General features: G+C 40.8%; 1 protein-coding gene and 1 long non-coding RNA gene across 4 annotated transcripts in view; one reads left to right on the top strand and one right to left on the bottom strand.

Moving 5' to 3' along the window:
- The window catches only part of LOC120310347, a 53,977-nt gene extending 48,543 nt beyond the window's left edge, over positions 1 to 5,434 (bottom strand). Inside the window, exon 1 of one of the 2 annotated variants that reach the window (XR_005557327.1) lies at positions 5,217 to 5,434. This is a non-coding gene — a long non-coding RNA (uncharacterized LOC120310347). The remainder of the gene's footprint in view (positions 1 to 5,216) is intronic. The other variant, XR_005557326.1, reaches the window with a different exon arrangement.
- A 127-nt stretch (positions 5,435 to 5,561) lies between these two features.
- The window catches only part of DPY19L4 (dpy-19 like 4), a 34,706-nt gene continuing 21,038 nt past the window's right edge, over positions 5,562 to 19,229 (top strand). The window contains exons 1-5 of one of the 2 annotated variants that reach the window (XM_039348669.1): positions 5,562 to 5,745; positions 13,425 to 13,529; positions 16,349 to 16,473; positions 17,593 to 17,683; positions 19,100 to 19,221. In XM_039348669.1, the coding sequence (XP_039204603.1) occupies positions 5,736 to 5,745; positions 13,425 to 13,529; positions 16,349 to 16,473; positions 17,593 to 17,683; positions 19,100 to 19,221 (453 nt within the window). In that variant the 5' untranslated portion in view covers positions 5,562 to 5,735. Of the gene's footprint in view, positions 5,746 to 13,421; positions 13,530 to 15,326; positions 15,549 to 16,348; positions 16,474 to 17,592; positions 17,684 to 19,099; positions 19,222 to 19,229 lie in introns of those variants that run through there. The other variant, XM_039348670.1, reaches the window with a different exon arrangement.

The following is a 19,229-nucleotide window of genomic DNA, read 5'->3' as shown; positions in this document are numbered from 1 at the left end:
TTGCCTATGGGGAGAAGTATGCAGCGCCTTTGATGATGATTAAAGTACTTTGCCAGGCATATCTAGAAGTTCTTTCAGATACGTTGGCTCCAAGCTATTTAATGCTTTAATGAGCAGGAATGATTTGAGTTGGGTCTAGAAACTGATTGGCATCCAGAGTAGCCATCATAGAACTGATAGAATAGAATAGAATAGAATAGAATAGAATAGAATAGAATAGAATAGAATAGAATAGAATAGAATAGAATAGAATATAGAATAGAGCTGGAAGGGTCCTTGGAGGTCTTCTAGTCCAGGGCTTTTCAACCAGTGGTCAGAGTACCACTGGTGGTACATCGGCACCTGGCAGGTGGTTTGCTTACGATAGGTTGAAAAGCACCTGTAAAAAAAAGTGTAAAAAAGTGCACAAGTGCAGTATGGGGATGAGCTGAAGCGGTGGCAACGCAGCACAGGCCTGTGGGAGAGCCAGCTGAAGCCGCAATGTTGCCGGGGCTCTGCTGAGCGCCCAGGATCCATGCAGGGCTCCAGCTGACTGACACTTCCAGAAGCTGTGAGCAGCCTGGGGAAAGGAGTCAGTTACAGGTACACCAAAGACAAAAGGAGGAGGAGGGGATAGACATGCCCATGGGGTGTTTACATTTGTCCTGAGACAGTGAGGGGCCAGCCCAGCCCAGCCCGCAATCAAAGGAAAACCCAGAATCCAGCAGGTTAGAAGACAGTCCAGCCACAGTACCCTCCGTTTCCTCCTCCTCGCCCCCTGGGCCCAGACGCAGTCACTGCTCCTCACCATAGCTAGGGCGGGACTTGCAAGTACCTCTGTCCACTTTGTCCTGCAAAGCGGCGCTCTCCCGGTGGTCCCACACGCCACCATGCTGGCAGCCCCGACTAAAGGCCGTGCGCTCCAGCCTCGCCCAGCCAAGGAAGGGGGAGGCATCTGAAGCTACATCAGAACTGCAGCTTGTCAGCAGTGTCAAAGGCTGCCCAACTTTACTCTGGAATTTTGGGATTGGAAAGCGGAGGGGCAGCGCCGTGTTTTCAGGTGTGGCGGCACTTGCTGGAAAGCCTCCTGCTTCCCCCCCCCCTGCAGCTACCTCCTTCAGAGCCTTCCTGATGCCGATGGCCTGCCGGCATGGCAGAAGGCAAGAGCATTGGTGAGCCGCGCTTTGCAGGATGAAGCTGGCGCATCTATGCCGGCAGGCCTGTTGGGATCAGGAAGGCTCTGAAGGAGGCAGCTGCAGGAGTGTGGGGGGGGGAAGCAGGAGGCTTTCCAGCAGGTGCCACCAGGTCTGCAAATGTGGCACTGCCGCTACGCTTTCCAACCCCGAAATTCCAGAGTATAGTTGGGCAGGCTTTGAGAGCCACTGACAAGCTGCAAATCTGATGTAGCCTCAGCTGCTGCCCCCTTCCTTGACAGGGCAAGGCTGGAGCGCGCGGCCTTTAGTCAGGGCTGCCAGCATGGCGATGGGTGGGAGCGCTGGGGGAGCGCCGCTTTCCAGGATGGAAGTACTTGCAAGTCCCACCCCAACTGCATCTGTGCCCATGGGGCGAGGAGAAGAAACTGGAGGGGCGCAGTGGCTGGGCTGCCTTATGGGCCGCTGGATTCGGAGTTTTCTTTTGATTGGAGGTGTAGGACCTGACCCTCACTAAAATGCAAATTCCTCTCTAAGCAGGCTGAAGGCCTCTGTCTTTGTGACCATGCAGTTCTGAAATTGATGGGCTGCTGCTAGGGAGGAGAATCAAAATAGGGCAAAACAAGCGGAGTCCACCATGGTTTATTGATTGCAAAGTTTTCCTCGGGTTTTCCTATCCCTTTCGGTGCTACTAAAATCACACTGGCAAGGTCTGTATTGAACACCTGGCTGCAAACTACTCAACCGGATTTTAGCTTAGCCCCTTGTGCAATCCCAGGCCACATTCTGGAGGTAAGAGGATGCAGTAATAGGAGAGAGCTGCAAAATTGATTTGTTATTTATTCTTGCCTTTAGCAGCAATAACTATGTTCTTTGACGACTTTGCTAGCAACCTGCAGGCTGTGAACTTTGCTTTCCAGCTTGCAGAAAGAATTCAGGAGTGCTAGATTTATTTTTCCTGCTAATTACAATATACTTTGTGGGTTTTTAAAGGAGCTTATGAGAAAAAGATGTGTCTGAAAATTAAAGCAAGTATGGATTGTGAGACAGGGAAGGGAAATACATGGACGTATGCACTTCCAATTGCTGACAGGTGTGCCACTAATATTCTGACTGGACACCTGCATGCTCTCAGGGCCCAAAGACTGTCTTCATTCTTCATAGGGCGGTATTGTGGATTAACTAAATTTTTCTGGGTTCTGATTTTAAGGTGAGTATTCTGAACTATGGAGGCCTTTTATCTTCTTTTTAAATACATAATAATAAAATAATGAGAACTAAAGGCTCAAAGGGAAGGCAAATTAGAAAAAACAAGATGTTTGGGGGTCTTCAATTCCCTTCCTTAATAAGGTTTGCTTTTTCTTCCTAACATCAATAAAGGTGGTTTTTCCAGAAAATATGTAAGAGCTTAATTAGTGATTTAACTACGTTTTCTTTTTGGCTGTGTTTTAATTTATATATAATGTATATTTAATCAAGGAGGGCTTGGAGAGGTAGAAGTGGCCAATATGGAGGCTGCACCTTGCCCTCCAGATCTCTGTCTCCCCTGCAGATCTCTGAAGAGGAGGAGGGGAAGCTGTGTGAGAGAAGGTTGCCCCAACAAGCCCTTTCGAGAAGGGCCAGCCTTCCTTGTGCAGGACCCAGGAGCGCTGCTCCCCTGCCGCCTCCTCTTGCTCTCCAGAGAATTGTCAAGACAGAAGTTGGACTTGGAAGAAACTGCTTCCTGCACACGGGGAGAAGGCCCTCTCATTCCTCTGTGGATAAAAGTCCCCAAACCTGGAATGCGGGGTGTGTGCATGTGTGCACGTGCATGCACTTAGCTGCTAGCACTTTGGGGAGGCAAGGAGTTTGTGGGGCATTGAGTTGTCCCCACATCGAGTTAGCCCGTGCACTTTTTTCCGTTCTGATCCAGCTCTCGAGTCAGCTGTGTCCAGTGAGTGGGGTCAAGCAGGCCATGTCCCACCTGCTGGGCGACTGGTGGTACTCAAATATTGCCATATCCTAAACATGATACAATCTCTGAAAAGGTTGAAAAGCCCTGTTCTAGTCCAGCCCCCTGCTCAAACAGGAGAACATATACCATCTCAGACAGGTGATTGTCTAGTCTCTTCTTAAAAATCTCCAGTGATGGAGCGCCCACAATTTCTGGAGGCAAGCTGTTCCACTGGTTGATTGTCCTCTGTCAGGAAGTTTCTCTTTAATTCCAGGTTGCTTCTCTGTTTGATCAGTTTCCAACCATTGTTTCTTATCCTTCCATCTGGTGTTCTGGTGAACAATGTGACCCCCCTCTTCCTTGTGGCAGCCCCTCAGATACTGGAATACTGCTATCATGTCTCCCCTATTTCTTCTTTTCTTTAGCCTAGCCAAACCTATGTCCCGCAGCCATTCTTCATATGTTTTAGTCTCCAGGCCTTTGATCATTTTAGTTGCTCTTCTCTGAATTTTTTCCAAACTCTAAACATCTTTTTTGTGATATGGTGACCAAAATTGGCTGCAGTATTCCAGGAGTGGTCTACTAGGGTTTTATAAAGCGGTACTAATACTTTGTGTGATTTTGATTCTATACCTCTGTTTATACAACCCAGAACTGTATTAGCTTTTTTGGTTGCTACTGCACACTGTTGGTTTATAGTCAAGTGATCTTCCTCTAGGACTCCAAGGTCCCTCTCACAGTTACTTTTTTTAAGCCAGGTGTTGCCCAATCTGTACTTGTACCTTTTATTTTTCCTGCCTAAATGTAAACTTTGTTTTTTTCCACACTGAAACTCATTTTGTTGGGTAGGGCCCATTGTTAAAGTCTGTGAAGATCTTTCTAGATCCAGAGCTTGTCTTCTGGGGTGTTGGCTATTCCTGCCAGCTTAGTGTCATCTGCAAATTTGAAAAGTTCCCCTTCTATTCCCTCATCTAATCATTTATGAAGATATTGAAGAGTACTGGACCTAAGACGGAACCTTGTGGTACCCCACAGCTTACTTCTCTCTATGTGGATGTAGTGCCAATGAGGACTATTTGATGAGTATGGTTTGTCAGCCAGCTATAGATCCATCTGGTGGTGATGTTGCATAATTGATTAGCCTCACCTCTAATGTCCTGCTCTGAAATTTAATTTCTTTGCTCTTATGCAGTTTAACCATTGATCATGATGGACCTTGAAATATTAAACAAGGTATGTGTCAAAATTAGCTTTGAAATGATTGATCACATTGCCTTGCGAAAATACTTAAGAGAATAAGAAAGAAGAGTAATATATGCTTTTACAAATATCTCTTTACTCAGGCTATTAATGTTGCTTGCAAACTATTTTAGGAATGTAAACTATTTTGGGTGTGAACAATAGTCAATATTATAGAAATGTTACAGTATATTTTACATTGTTATGTACTGCAATATTTTATTCAAATTGCATTTTTTAAATTTATTTAAAAGGCTTGTACGGCCACCCATCTTATGTGTCACAACTCTGGGAGGTCCATTCAAAATATAATAAAACCAAAAGAAACAATAAAAGATAACAGACAAAATAGCTAGAGGCCAATGTATGTTGGGCAACTATGGTATAATATAAACAAGGGACACCTTACTAGTGACATCTAACACTGCTTGGACCACCATATTCTGGACCAATTGTAATTTCTGGATGGTCTTCAAGAGCAGCTCTATGTAGCGTGTCTTGCAGTAATCCAGCTAGGAAGAGAACAAGGCCTCAACCAAACCATGGTCCAGAGCTTTGAAAAGAACCCCAAGTTCCCTCTGAAAGTTCATTGGATCCATCAGTCTTTCGGCATGGGAGTAGGATGGGATCCCCCTCTTGCAGTAGGGAATGGCTCCAAAGAACTCCATGGCCAAAAAAACATGATCTGCTCATAGCCAGAGCCCAATATTAATAACTCCCAACCCAGATTACCACCCCACTGCCTCAAGAGAAAGTTTATGCACAAGATTTGAGCTGTTATGGGCACTCCTGACCTCAGCAATAAACTTTACATTATGTGATTTACATCTAGCCCATTTTAACAGAAAACCTGATTATTATTTTTTTTAAGTGTATGAGGCACAAATTTTAAGCAGCTCTAAAGATTGGCTTACCTCTAAAGGGCAGTCAGGAGAGTTTTGTTTTTCTCTCAGTTTCCATCCGGACTTTGCAATCCAGACTTGATAGCCCTGCCTGAGTATAAACTGCAATCAATAAATAAATATTTTTACGAGATACGATTTAAAAAAGTGGATTCTCTTTCTTTTGGATTCGTTAATGGATAAACTGACATCACAGGAATTACAGAAAGGAGTAGGCAGCGTCTCAGGGCGGAAGTTGAATACGGAGTACTGGCTTGGCTTCAGTATCTACGCGAATTTGATTCCGCATGTGCCTTTCCATCCCCGTGAAGGACCGTTCCGCATCGCCCTGCAGAAAAGGAAAAGATCGAAAATCGGGGAGCTAACAGGAAGTGAAAAGTATCTCCTTCTGTAGTCGGGGCAAGGCTGGGGTTGTTTTAGTAGGATCAGGCGCAGGGAAAGAGAGACGAGAGTCCCGATCGCTTTAATGCCGGAGTGATCGGCGGAAGAAAGCGCGTTGAACTCGGGTTTCTTTCGGTGTGATAACTGGAGATGGAGGAAGGTGAGGTTTGCGTGCGCGCGTTGTGTCTCCCTTTTCATTCCGCCTCGGGCCAGCTGTAGAGATGGGCGGGGGGGGGGGGGCTACACTAATAGGAGAAAGAAAGAGAAAAGTGCTGAAGATTTATGCTAGAAGGAGGCCACTCAGATGCAAAGAGCAATTCGGGAATAGGCAGTCTATCGGTTTACTGGCATTAGAGCTAGGAGAAGGGCCGAGGAAGGTGGCATTTCTAAAAATAATTTCGCATACTGTTACAAAACAATAAGGTTAGCCATAACTTCAGCTTCTCTTTTTTGCAAATAATTTTCAAGCCTCAGGAAATCATTTTGATACCAGCAGCCATCTGATCTGTTCGTTTTCTGAGCTGCTTTGCCCGTAAAGCTTTGTGAAAACCAGAGCAGAATGAAAAATAAGTGGCAGAGGTGCACATACCAAATGTACGTGCAAACGATCCCCTGTCATTCTTTCAACCACAATGGAATTTGTGCTTCTGTCTATCGGAAAAGACGAAGCATGCAGTGGATCTCTTATGTCAAGGGAATATATATGTGAATTCCCTCTCAAAAATACTGTTTCATTGATTATAACTACATTAATTATCTTAAGGTTGTATAAGCTAATATAATATGAAAATAAATAAATAAAAACTTTTCCATTCAACACAATGCTAGTTTTATATATGTGCATATGAATATAATATTTATGTGGGACACTTTTCTCAGCTGTACTCTATTATGTTCAGTTAAAATTTTAACTGTACCAATGAAAAGGTTTTTTCTATCTGCAAAGCAAAAAAAAAAAAAAAAACACAAAAAACCCAAGAACCTATTGGTCTCTGGGAATATGTAAATTCAAAGCATGGATGTTTTCAAACTTGTCCTCAAAAATTTTCTTCTCTATATCTTAACTAGTTTTTGCAAATTACAGAAGAAATACTGAGAAGCAAATGCTGTGGCTGAGAAACCTTTACTGTCTTAGTGGTCTGATATTCCCTACATGCATCTATCTTATTTTTTTCAATTAATATTTCAAGCCACATGGCAGAGATGTTATTTAGTAAGCTGTTTATTCATTCTTTGAATCGAATAGAATTGTTTCATGGAAAAAGTTCTTTTTGTAAGAACATGTAGATTCAGTCTAAGTATAGATTATCATAGATTATCATAGTTTTCTTTGCAACAATCATAATTTTCTGCTGCAGAAGTGTTTTTTCTCATAATCTCAGATACAGTAAGTTTCTTTCATTGAAATTTAGTTTGGCAAATTTATCCAAAGAAGCAATATTTGATGTTTGGGACACTGGAAGGTATATAAACCTTCCTCTGTATTTGTGTGTGTTTTTTCCTGGCCTTTGACATAAGTGAGGCCTGTTACATTGGGATTAATTAGCTTTGAAATTTAAACGGACTATGTTATTCCCATTTGAAATAGCCCAAGTAATTGGTTTTGAGTAACTTCATTGAAACTCTTGTGATATATTCCACAGCTAAAAGGGGGGGGGAAGGGGGAGGAAAAAAATTAGGATTCAACTGCCATGAGTTGTCAACACAAATCATTTGCACTGAACAACTGCTTCTGCTTCTCATTCATAACACCTATGACGCTGTTAAAAGAAAAAATACTTTTTCCTTTCTGTAGCTGAATATTTCATAACATGTTCTAGTTCCGTGATGGCAAACCTATGGCATGGGTGCCACAGGTGGCATGCAGAGCCCTCTGTGTGGGCACGTGCGCCAGCGCCCCAGTCCTAGGTCTTCAGCTGGGTTTTATAAAACATTTTCACTTTAGTCCTCAACCGCCGTTTGGAAAAAAAAAAGTTCAGTCAATCAATCAATTTAAGCTTCTTGAAAGAAAAAAAAAGATCTCGCAAAGTTGGAATTGATTGATTGAACTTTTTAGTTCCACCCAGTCTGCCGTTACCACCGTAGCCACATACAGCCAATTGGCCACACCCACCCAATTGGCCACGCCCACCCGGCACCCGATGATACATAAGTGAGTTTTGGGTTTCAGTTTGGGTACTCAGTCTCTAAAAGGTTCGCCATCACTGTCTCTAATTTGTACAATGTATTGTGGTTTCATTAGGTTTGCTTAGTTTTGTGACTTATTTCCTGCTCAAGGATCATGCATTATTTATAGATAGCAGCTTGATATACCAATTCATCTCTCAGAATATTGCTTTTACAATTCTGCATCTACTGGCAGACACCTGGATAAATTACAATAGAAAATCAACAATTTCTGATCCCCAGTTATTTAATAGCAGTACAGTATTGTGTCATGTATCTGATTATATGTAAGCTACTCCATACTGGCTGGGTTCAGAAGCTGCATAGAGCCATTTTGTGGCGAAGTTGGAAGGTCTGATTGAACCTTTTTTTTAGTCCCATGAATTTCTTTTGTTTCCCTGCACGTTTCTTCCGTTTGCAATGTAGCGTTTTTTAAGTGGCACAGCCAAGAGCAGCGGTCAGGAAATGGAAGTTATTTCCCATTCCATTCTTGCTTGGAGGGGAACCAGGATTAAATAGAGTGCAAAGAGAGCTTTGCCCAGACGTTTGAGGTCAGTCTCCTGCCCTCCCCCGGCCGCCTCTGGTTCTAGGTTAGAAGTCAAGGCAGTGAATGGGATTCCAGACTGGAGGGGTCATGCTTGCAAAGGCATTGCCACACCCCACACCTCTGCAAAATCTCAGTTTAGACCAGCGGTTCTCAACGTTTGTGTGACGGCGACCCCCGTCACACAAACATTATGCGCATGCGTGGCGTGGCGCACATGCGCGACGCCGCCCCATGTGCAGTGTGCATGTGCGGTGACGCCCCCATGCGCGGTGCGCATGCACGGCGGCGGCCCCGGAGGGGAGAAAATGGTGGATCGCCGCCTTTGGCGACCCCCGAAAAATGGTTGATCGACCCCAAATGGGGTCGCGACCCATAGGTTGAGAACCGCTGGTTTAGACGATATTGCAACAAGGACACAGAGAGGGGAGGTAGAACCGGGCTGGCAAAGCCTCATTCCTTCCAATCTAGAAACTAGATGGGGGCAGCCAGTTTCTTCCCCCTCTTGTAATTTGGAAAAGGAGTGAGTGCTTTTGGCAAGCAAAGGGAGCAGGGCAGTAGCAGGTCAAGCTCTCTAGTTCTGTGGTGGCACAATTTGTCAGTCCGGGCAGGTTTGGCATTCTAGCAAATGGCGGAGCAAGGCCACTTGTGAAAGAGGCTGCGGTTTGGCGCTTCTCTGCCTGGCTAGACAAAAGCTCCGGCATCCAAGGTTGTGCAGGAGGCGATCATAGGCAGTTTGGGACTCTCAGATGTGGTACCAAAGTAGCATGTTGCAGCATCTCTGCGGTTGTTCATAAGTGCAAATGACCACTCTGATGTTGCAAGATATGTAACTTTGGGACCTGGTCGTAAGTACTTTTGATGGAGAATGTCTTAACTTTGAACATTCGTTAAGTGAACATTCGTAACTTGAGGACTACCTGTATTAATATATTATTATAACAGGCAATTATCACAATATCTGCTATATAGAGGTATTTTGCTTGTGGACATGGACATCCATTGAACCATTATGGGTAATGACTAATTGCTTCTAGTTTCTCCTACTTCTAAAATATATAAATAAACAAACCTAATTAGGTTACACAGTGAAAAATCTCAGTTCTATTTTTAGCATTTAACCTTATTCGACTTTCATTTCACTTTGTTAAACAATATCAAGAATGAAAACAACATTTTCCTTATATTTTTTAAAACAGCATCAAATTAAACAGAAACAGTATGTGTGTATATTATGATAACAGTTCAGAGGCTGACAAAACCATTGTGTGCAGTAGTTTTGCCAGCTGCTCGGTGTTTGATATGCAACATGGACCTTGCAATGTTTCCATTTTCTTGTTTCTGCCATCTGTAGAGAATTGAAGGAAAGAGTAACTTGATCATCCCAATCAGGAACAAAATTCACAAGAGGGACATCAAAATGTTCCTCTGAGAATGCAGTGCTTTCTTGTTTGAGATTCAGGCTACTTTGATCCTTCTATTTTTGTTTTCAAGTTTCTGCCTGACAGCATTCTTTGTCTATGAAGTACACCTAGTCCTCCTTGAGTGTCTCTCTTTTACTGCCCATATTTATATTTCTATAAACCTTGAGTTCCTAATATCTTTTGTGTTTGTGTATGCTCAGAGAATGACTTTTCACCTCTATGAGTAATGACACTAGCAACATGAATAGCAGAAGCAAACATAGACTAGAAGAATTAGAATAGATCTTTAAATGGTTTTGTGTTTTCATAAATCATTTTTTGTGTGGCTATAGGTAGTTCCAGATAGTGTCACATATGTAGTAGACGACCTATGCTCATATATTAATAAAAATCTGGATTCTAAAATCTAGGCTAATCTTTGAGTTGGCATATGTGTATTTATGAATGAAAATACAAGTGAGAGGCTGAGTCTGAATTTTTTGTTTGGAAAGAATTGTTGTCTCTTATCTCCTGAAAAAGCTACTGTGATTCAGAATATCTTCGTAAGAAAGAAGGAGTAGTAGTGAATAATTTTCCCCATTTCCTGACAGAATAGGACATTCATAATATGACTGACTATATGCATTCTGGCAGCCATTTTAGAAACTATCTGTGTCATGTTTATAATCTTCCAAATGTGCCCAATAGCTTAGAGGATGAAGTAGCATTCTTTTATCTTGAATGTGATTAAAGGAATCATTTGCCTTTGGCAGGTTTTTTTTCCATTGGACTTATTTCTGATAGAATTAGGAAGAAGGAGAAAAATCATTTGAGGGAAAACTGGCAATAATAAAATGGCATAGTGGAGAAAGAATGAGCACATACCTCTTACTTACACAATTAGCTTACTTAACTATATTCTTGTAATATTCATTCATTGTTGGATTTATATCTAGAAGGTCAAGAACACAGATGAATAAGACAAGCACTCAGTCCTCCATTTTTTTTCCTGACATCCTCATGAGTTAGATTGGGCTAAGAAATAATAATTGCCTTAAACTCACTTAGCCAAAGAGTTAAGTTAGATCAGAATAAGCAGATTCCATTCTTGTACACCATTCTGTTCTCTTTTTGTTAATAGCCTTATCTTCCACAAATTCCTCTATTTCTTTTTCAAAATGGTCCATGTTTGTGGCTATCATAGCATTCTGTGATATGAATGCTATAAGTTAATTATATAGTCCCCCTGTCTTTATTGTGACTTGATTCCATAACAATACAGCCCTTTCTTTATTTGCACCTAATTACAACTAAGACAAGTCCTGATATTATCTTGTTTGGTTGTTTCTCCCTGAGGTTGCTTTCACCTTGTTTTCAATCCTTATTTGAGCAAAATTAAAGTTATCCTCAGCTGTTCTGCTATTAATGTTTTCTATCTTAAAGAGTGAATAACTGTAGCAATTTTGCCATATGTACAATTCATTGTTCCCACTATTTTGTTTGCAACAATAGGAGAGGACATCTATGGTGTGAGATTAGCCTAGCATTTATTAGCCACTTCAAGTTTGTGCTGGTATGAACCTGTTTGTCCAGTTCTCAGGCACCGTCCTTCAAGTCTAATCTATTTTGTGGGAGCAGGAAAGTTCATTTTTCAAACGAATCTCTCAATTGGCACACATAGCATCTGCCTAAATATTATGAAGAGGAAGCTGTGAAGTAAGGTAGAAAAAAAAGTGTGTCTGCTAGTGCAATTTTCTCACTAGGTCTGTCAGCTGTTTTTCAGGCTGCTATTGACCATAGGTTGAATGATCTCCCAAAAGAGTGATAAACCTATGTTCAAAACAATATGAACAATGGCTTGTAAGCTTATGAAAGTTTTGTGGTGAGAAGGTAGGTACACAAATACACACATACCCACACAAGAGTTAACTTGTACATCCTCAACTTTGCCTGTCATTGGCTGTTCAGTCTGTCATTTACTTGGACTTGTCCAGACCTTGGGCTGTCTCAGAGATCTGACAGGGAGAGTTTCTTCTCTCCATCTGCCACATTCTGAGCCCAGACAGCTGAAGACTCAGCATAGGTGTCAAGTGAAGGGAAATTATTTCCTGCAGTGGTTAAAATCCCAAATTTTGCCATCTGTCAAAATCACTGACAGTCACAGCAATGCTGTGATTGGTAGATAGTTTTCCTACCAGATGGTGATGTTAGAAGCTGGGAGGAGGGAGCAGGACATTCTTCTCTGCACAGGAAATGAGGACACTATTCTTCAGTTACTTGCCAGAACAAAATCTATTAGAATTGGCAGTGGTTAAGACCTCTGCTGATTCCTCATAGCAGAAAAGTATTTAACTGAGCTATGGGGGGGGGGGAAGACCCTACACTTTTTTTCAACTATACTTTTACTTTGCTGATGCAACTACCATGTTTTCCCAAAAATAAGACCTGGTCTTATATTTTTTTTTTGCCTCCAAAGAGGCACTGGGTCTTATTTTTTGGGAGTGTCTTACCTTAGGAACACCAGAGCCAGGCCTCCCACATACTGACACATGTCATGCCACTGCTTGACTTCTTCAGTGGCCGCTTGCCACCACTTGCAGCTGGACGCCATGTGGCGCATAGCACCATTGCCGCTCTAAGGGGTAAGGGGGGGGTGAAGCTTACCTTACCAGTAGGATCGCCACAGCCAGGCCTCCCACGCCCCTACACATGGTGCTTTGGATCATTTCTGCCACTCGGCCTGTGGTGTCCTGCCATGCGGTGTCCTGCCATGAGCGATGGCAATGGCCCGAAGAGCCGCTCGGCTTCTTGCTGTAAGCGACGGAAACAGCCCGAAGCACCATGCAGCATCCTGCTGCGAGCGATGGCAATGGCCCAAAGAGCCGCTTGGCTGAGCTGTGGAAATGGCTTGAAGCGCCAAATGTCGGGGCATGGGAGGCCTGGCTGTGGCAGTCATACCGGTAAGGTAAGCTTCACCCCCCACCCCCACCCTTGCCCCCAAACTAGGGCTTACTTTTGGGGGAGGATTATATTAGGCCCACCCTCAAAAATCAAGCTTGGACTTACTTTCTAGGGAGGACTTACTTTTGGGGAAACACAGTAAATTTACAAATTGTTTACAAGATCATTTCAGAGAGTGGTTTTGTCCTGCAAAGCTTCTACTAGGAATGAATAGCCAGTGTAACGTAGTGTTCAAGTTGAAACAATCTAATAGACTTTCAGGCATGTCAGTTGTAATGTTGACTCCAGAACCAAGGAATAGGACTAGGGAGCAGAGCTTTAGTTCCATCCTCAAAGATGAAAGCTTATTGTGGGTGACTTGGGGTCTTTTACTCAGTTATCTTCTCACATTCACTGAAGATTGTGGAAAAACACTAGAGAAGGAATGTAACTTTGATTACGCTGTACTCATGGATGAACAGTGGCAGATCAATGTAGTCATGAGGATGATGTAGACACAAGAGGCTGTATAAATTACATTTAAAATGGAATCTTTATTCCATTCAAAGATTTTTGTGTGCTAGATATTTTAGGCCACTTATTTGAGTGTAAACTTCATTGAATACTGAAGCTCTTATATCTCTAAAACCATGTCTAGATGGGTAAATACTACTGGGATTGTTTGGAAGCTATATAACAATGCAATCCTATCCATGCCTCTTATCTACAACTAAGGTAGATAGGTTTTGCATTCTAAGACTAACTTCTGGATATTTTGTCTAAAAGCTGTTGAACTGAGGCAAAGAAAGAATCCAAGCTGTACTGAAGTTGAAGAAAAAACTCTCAAAGAAAACAACGACAAAGACAAACAACCCAAACGATCCCTAAAATGTGAGTTATATTATTTTTCTGTCAGTGTTTCAATTCTATATATATATTTGTTTTTGAGGAATTAAATTTAGAAATATATTTCTATGTAGAATGGATAAGAAATCTTTATTCTGGAAAAATATTTGAGCTAAAATATACCATATATTTATTCCACTTTGTACACAAGCCTGTAGAAAGTGATCAGTCTTCAAAACCAAAAGCAGCTATGAGGTTATGAATCTATATTTTACAGTCAACACAGAATGATTTTTAACCTTTTTGGGAAATAAATTTTCTAAACAAATCCACCAAGAAGCACCATAAAAGAGGAAAGATCACATGCCTTGTCTCTAGCAGCCTTGCAGGAATGGAATTCCTGCTCTCTTGTGTTAATATCATAGTAGCTGAACTGCTCTATGTATAGGAATTCAAAAATGTTTTTCTCCTTTTTTTAAAAAATAGCAATCTACTGTTGAAATATAGATGGTCCTCACTTGATGATGGTAATTTGGACTGGCATTGTCATTGTTAAGTGATGTAGTCGTAAAGCGCGACATCTCATGACTGGGCTGCTTAGGGATGCAGTTCTGGCAGTCCCCAGTTTCTATTGTTAAGCAAATTATTAAGCAAGTGTCATTAAGCACATACCTCATGTGACTGCAACTTTCAACTTTCTGCTGGCTTCCCCATTGATTTTGCTTGTGGGAAGCTGGCAGGGAAAGTTGGAAATCATGATCATGTGACCATAAGATACTACAATGTTCAGAAATCCAGGCCAGTTGCTGAATGCAAGAATCATGATCATGTGAACACAGGGGCACTTTGGTGGCTGGAACTTCAAGGACCAAGTTTTAAGCGCCTCTTGTTCAGAGCCATCACAAATTTGAATGGCCATAGAATATAGTACCTGTAGTCCAGGGGTGTCAAACTGCCGGCCTGCGGACTGGATGCATCATATGGAAGCCGCGCCCAACCCATTGTCAGCAATGGTAAAACAGCGCTGATATGTCGTGTGACGTCATGTGACGTCACGAGTTTGACATGTCTGTTTATGGTCTGAAACAGATAACAATACTTAGTCTTCTCAAAATCAAGTCCCTTTGTTACTCTTGTTTTCTTCTGATGCTAGAATTTCATTATACTCATTGGGATGTAATCTGTAAATTTGCCCCCAGTGTTTGTTTGGTACAGGCTGTTGAGAACATCTGAATCTATTTTATTTACCTGACACAGCTTAAATGTGAATTAAAAAATCTTTTTTTAAAAAAAACACAAGAGGTCTAAATTGATTGATATGCTATGCACAAATGCCCAACAATTTAGATTAAATATAGATCATTTAAACAAAGACAGCTGTGGGTGTATAACAAGTTACTGCTATGTAAAATGAAAGCAAGCTGCATGTTTGATATTTTAGTAAGATATAAATGAAGATTAAACTTCTACAGATGTCTGCTTTTAAGGAATGATTTCCATGTGCCCTAGGTTTGTTTATTTTACCATTCAGGCAAACAAACTATCCTGTTTGATTTGAGACAACTCAACAGATACCAAAATAGGCTAACAAAACCTGATTTATCCAATTGTATATTATTTGATGTCTGTAATATCAAATTATAACCTCTGAGTGCATGGAGCAAACTCTAAATATTTTGCTTTACTTATAAGATTTATGTAATTCCCAAAGGATTCTAGATGGTATATAAAATACAAAATGCAATAGCAGCATTATAATACAAAGCCGTATTAGTGCTGATGTCTTTATAGAATCTTTTTCTGAGGACCTTCTGAAAAAGTGATGTTTTTACTATCTTTCAGATGACTATAGGAGTGGGAACCATACTCATCTCAAGGGTCAAGGTGTTCCATGGGAGGGACCTTATACATAGAATGCCTGCAATTGAGATCCCTAATATTGCATCTCGTGATGGGAGGGATCTTTAGTAGACACTCCCTGATCATCCAGCTCTCTGGGTTGGGTGGACAGAATTTATCTTGGAAAGGCAGATTCCAGGACCTGAATCATCTAAGGCTTTATAGGTAACAACCAATACCTTGAATTGCACTTGGAAACATTAGGAGCCATGCAGGTCCTGCAGTAGTGGTATAACCTGGCAATACATAGCTATCCTGTAAGAATATGGCCTGCTGCATTTTGGATCAGTTGAAGTTTCCAGATGGTTTTCAAAGGGAATCCCACATGGAACAAATTATAATAATATAATATAATAATTCAATTACTAGATGACAAGAGCACAAGTGACTGTTCTCAGTGCATCCTGTTTCTAGCAAAGTTACAACTGGCATTCTGACCAATATTAGGCCAAAGGTCTCCTGGCCATAACTTTCATCTGCTCTACTTGTATCCCAACTGTTCCCAGGCAAGCACAGAGACTCAAAATTATTATTATCCTGGAATAATTAGGCACTCCATCTTGCCTGGATTGTGTCTGAGGTCCTTGCCAGTATATGAGTCAGACGAAATCAAGAAATAGATTTCACAGAAGACTAAAAACTCTTTTATTTAGATTGGCTATGGTAACATATTCTTGCAAACAAGGTTTCCTTTTTGATGCTTTGATAATGGATCTTCCATCTCTCCATCAAATTATCCTCTTTGTTCTCTACATCAGGTCAGGACTTCTACCACATCCTCCATTCCTGTGTCTATAGAGCTTGGTGTTGTATATTCTGGTGTTTTGTACTTATGAACTGGTTGGACATTAGCCCTCTGCTGCCACCTGCTTATTGCATTGCAGAGGCTCTTGACAAACATTGGGCATTTGACTTGATATGAAAACATAGATTTTATTTGATGTGTTTATCATATTTCTTTTCAGATGTCTTAATTCCACATTTTACAAAGCTTTTCTTTGGCTGCATTACAGCAATCATAAGTGGAATGATGTATGCCATATACCTTTCAACATACCATGAACGCAAATTCTGGTTTTCTGGTAGGCCGGTAAGGAATCTCAAACAATAAAGTCTGTTATTTTATACAAGCACAAGGTTGGCTTATGTATAAACAGATGTGGCAGTTCCTATAATATCTAGGATATCTGACACAGAATACTTAACCTAGCCATTGGTTTGTGGACAATGAGGGATCTAATCCAAAGCATATGACAGCCATGATTGCTTATCCCCAGTCTAGAGTCAAGATAGAATGATAAGCTGCATAAAGTAGGTTTCTTAGTTTTTCTTATCAAATCCTTAATTGTTTTTCTTTGAAAAGGTTAACATTCCCTTTCACCTCAGTTGACAATGAATTTATAGCTTCTATCCTGTGTTCTTGGCATTCTGTTATTGAAGCATGCATGAGTGCATCACACGTATAAAAAACAGATTCCCATTTTCAGCTTGTAAAGTATATTGCGGAGCCTGTTGAGTTTCCTGTGAACCATTAAGGAAATACCAGAGCTGTCTCAATACAGACCCACTAATATCACAGGAAGCTGAGGCCTTAGCTCAAGAGAGCTTTGGTCAGCCTATAAAAAGATCCCGTTTGGCGACTGAAATCTCATTTTTTAAGCATCTGAAGCAAAGTTGGAAAAGATCTCTCTAAAGCTCTTTAGAGCTTCTTTGAGTCTGAGTTACTTGATAGGCCAAATGAAAACGGGCAATGTATCTTAGATATCATACGAACATTCACATCATTATTGTAAGTTAGCTGTTACGTTCTTATGAAACTGTAGTTGTAGCCTTCAGCTATCTAGCTTTCATAAATGGAAATTGCGGATTCATATTTTCCCATGATTTGCTATAAATATAATCCATCTATAGTATCAAAGAGGAATAGGTAATTTGTGGGTGGATGGGTAACAACTTTTTAAAAAATAAAATATGATGCTCAAAGACCATCCTCTTTCAATAGCATTATGAGAGTGGGTGAAATTTGCTTTTGGGGACTATTTTGTCTGCTGAGTTAGTTGATTCTTCAAAAAAAATGATAAGCCAGTCGGTCTCTTTTTTTTATTGTCCATTTGAAAATTTGGGGGAAATTTGTGAATTGGTAGATTGTAGAATTTTGATAGCATGTTATTCCTAGCTTACTCATTCTTGTACTTCTTTTTTCCTCCAGGAACTTGAACGAGAAATCACATTTCAGGGTGACAGTGCCATTTACTATTCATTTTACAAAGAACTGTTAAAAGCCTCCTCTTTTAAAAAAGGTAAGGCAAATACACTTGTTAAATAGTAACATAACAGAAATCAAGACTTCAGTATGCACCATCTTTTTATTGCAAATGTTCAGGCTATATGAAACTTTGGGACAGATTGAAAGATTATGTGACCCCAAATTTACGTATGTACTTCAGTGCAGTCAGGATTGACAAAGCTTTTATCTACCTATTTTATCTCTTCCTTAGGATCTCATTTGTAATCTTATTATTCCAGTTATTTATGAAAACCTAGCCCATGGATTAGGTTTAGACTAAAGAGAGATGTGACTCAAATCTGGATGATGATCTGAAGCTCATATGAATCACTATGAGGTGATACAGTTGAGCTCATAAAGGAAGAAAAGAAAAAGAAAAAACTTCATAGACAATTAGGGAGACTTCAGATTTACTAAAAGCATTGAAATTTAAAAACATAAGTGTTACTTATGAGATTTCTATATCCCTTTTCTCCAGGAGGTCAGCACAAACTACATAGCATTCCCGCCTCCAACTATAGCCAAACAACAACTCTACAAGGTAGCTGGGCTGATTCAAAATCATCCAATAAGTTTCCCATGGCTGATATTGATCTGACCTGTAGTCTCCCCAGTCCTTGTCCAGTATCCTAATCACTCTATCACATTGGCTCCCAGTAGAGTATATATTTATATTGTACTGCTGTCTGTAGTCTAGTGCCAGATCTAATACTGAACATTAAGTAAAGAGCTAGATTTCAGGGCAGACATAATTAAATTTGTCTCTGGAATGGTGGGCCTATGGATATAATTTTCTGTCAAATTGCCATGATCATGGGGTGCAGTCATCAAACTTTAATCTGTCTTTTATATTCTTCCTATTTTTATGAGATGGCATCTAGGAGCTTTCTATAGTGGATGATGATGATAATGATCAAGTAGCCTTTACAGGGTAGCACAGGCAAATATGGTAGGAGCATAAGACGAACTTGTGGGACAGCTTATCTCCAATAGTTTCTACTCATCTCAACAGATCTAACACAGTGGGCATGCTTTGAGCTCCCTGTATGAAACCATGTTAGCTTATTTGATCTGTTGGAGCATCTCTCCAATCAAACATTGTTTTCTCCCGGGTCCCGATGGCCATGACCCTGTTGATTTTCCATTGGCTGTTCTATGCTGAGAGGTTCTTAAGAGTGTCCACAATGCTTCTGCACTATGCTGTTGGTTGCCTTATTTCTTGGTTGGTTTGTTTGTTTATTTAATATTATCATTGGTGCTAGCCAACTTGAGTCATTTGTTGAGATGACAAATTGGAGAGAGCCAGATATGTATTTTAAATATAAATAAATAAATACTGTAATATGGACAGCTGGGTTATTTGTTATATTGGATACAACTATTTGTATAATAATAGAAAAAAAAATCTCCTTGCCTCCTTCATTTGCAGGCATTCATCAGCTTATTCATGACAACAGGACCCTGTCACTAAAAACAATGAATACTGTACAACAGATGATTTTGTATCCGGAATTGATCGCCAGCGTTTTATATCAGGCATCCGGCAGTGAAGTATGTAC

Source organism: Crotalus tigris, unplaced genomic scaffold (assembly GCF_016545835.1).
Source record: "Crotalus tigris isolate CLP2741 ecotype Arizona unplaced genomic scaffold, ASM1654583v1 scf7180000018168.854452, whole genome shotgun sequence".
In the NCBI taxonomy this organism is placed as follows: domain Eukaryota; kingdom Metazoa; phylum Chordata; class Lepidosauria; order Squamata; family Viperidae; genus Crotalus; species Crotalus tigris.
Note: the sequence above shows the minus strand (reverse complement) of the source record. Positions and strands in the feature narration are given on the sequence as shown.